At 33.3% G+C, this 1,143-nt stretch overlaps 1 protein-coding gene across 1 annotated transcript; it reads left to right on the top strand.

Moving 5' to 3' along the window:
- On the top strand, positions 1-578 carry BBI-1 (putative Bowman-Birk type protease inhibitor). Its single transcript, NM_001249610.2, has one exon. The coding sequence runs from the start codon at positions 59-61 to the stop codon at positions 410-412; it is 354 nt and encodes a 117-aa protein (NP_001236539.1). The 5' UTR covers positions 1-58; the 3' UTR covers positions 413-578.
- Positions 579-1,143: the final 565 nt, after the last annotated feature.

Here is a 1,143-nt window from a genome sequence, read left to right as displayed (position 1 = left end):
AGTCGTAAAACTAAGAGACATTACAGTTTGTATTATTGTAGAAGAGAGAGGGAGAGAGATGGAGTTGAGCATGAAAGTGTTGGTGAAAGTTGCTTCGTTGCTTTTCCTATTGGAATTCACTGCAACAGTTGTTGATGCTCGCTTCGATCCAAGTTCATTCATCACTCAGTTTCTCCCCAATGCTGAAGCCAACAATTACTATGTTAAATCCACAACAAAAGCGTGCTGTAACAGCTGTCCTTGCACAAAATCAATCCCTCCACAGTGTCGTTGTTCAGATATTGGAGAAACATGTCACTCTGCATGCAAAACTTGTATTTGCACTCGCTCAATTCCTCCACAGTGTCATTGCAGTGACATAACCAACTTCTGTTATGAACCTTGCAACTCCTCTGAAACCGAAGCTCACTAGGAATATTGAGCATGTTCCAGTGACTAACATGTTTGACAGAGTCACTAGGCTTTGTTTTCATCTAGCTAGTACTTATGATGTATGGGAATAAATAACTACTGAATGAATAAAAGCTACTAGGCCAAGCAGTTTGTTTTCTACAAATTGCTGGTCGTGGTGTTTGTTTTATTTTTAGTCTTGTTTTAGTTTATTCTCACATCTGAAATATTTTTTTTTAAAGGCCAACTAAATATATCATTAATGAGAAGAAAATACACTTGTTCTGTACAAGATGTACAGGTTAACGGTAATTAGTGTTTAAAGTTTAAACAAAAGGTATCAAAGTAACAGGCCTTCAAAAAGTATATTATATATGTCTCCATCAAAAAGAAGAATTACTCCAAGAAGCATCCTCTCGCGTTCACACAACAAGAAGAGAAGAAGATTCTAGGTTTTAGCTTCCACATCTGAAATAAGTCGGCTTAGTTATGGAGAAAAATGTTACTTGTAGTTTGTGTTATGCATCTAAGGGGTTAAATGTCGAAGAAATATTTACTAATCGATCATAAATAATTATGCAAGAGTAAATTTGATACTATAATTTAATTTAAAATTTTAAAACTTTAGGTTTGTGAATTTTTTATTTATATATTGTTCAATTTTTTTACTTTTATCTCATGTATATAAAAGTTAATGTATATACTTGTACTCCAACCATTTTTGTTCTCTAAATTTAAGTGCAACAATATTTT

This window comes from Glycine max, chromosome 18 (genome assembly GCF_000004515.6).
Source record: "Glycine max cultivar Williams 82 chromosome 18, Glycine_max_v4.0, whole genome shotgun sequence".
NCBI lineage: Eukaryota > Viridiplantae > Streptophyta > Magnoliopsida > Fabales > Fabaceae > Glycine > Glycine max.
The sequence above is the reverse complement of the archived record's forward strand: the minus strand, read 5'-3'. Positions and strand labels throughout refer to the sequence as shown.

Bases quoted from the DNA above. Each gene is read 5' to 3' on its own strand.
- BBI-1 (NM_001249610.2), top strand. From the start codon at position 59: ATGGAGTTGAGCATGAAAGTGTTGGTGAAAGTTGCTTCGTTGCTTTTC.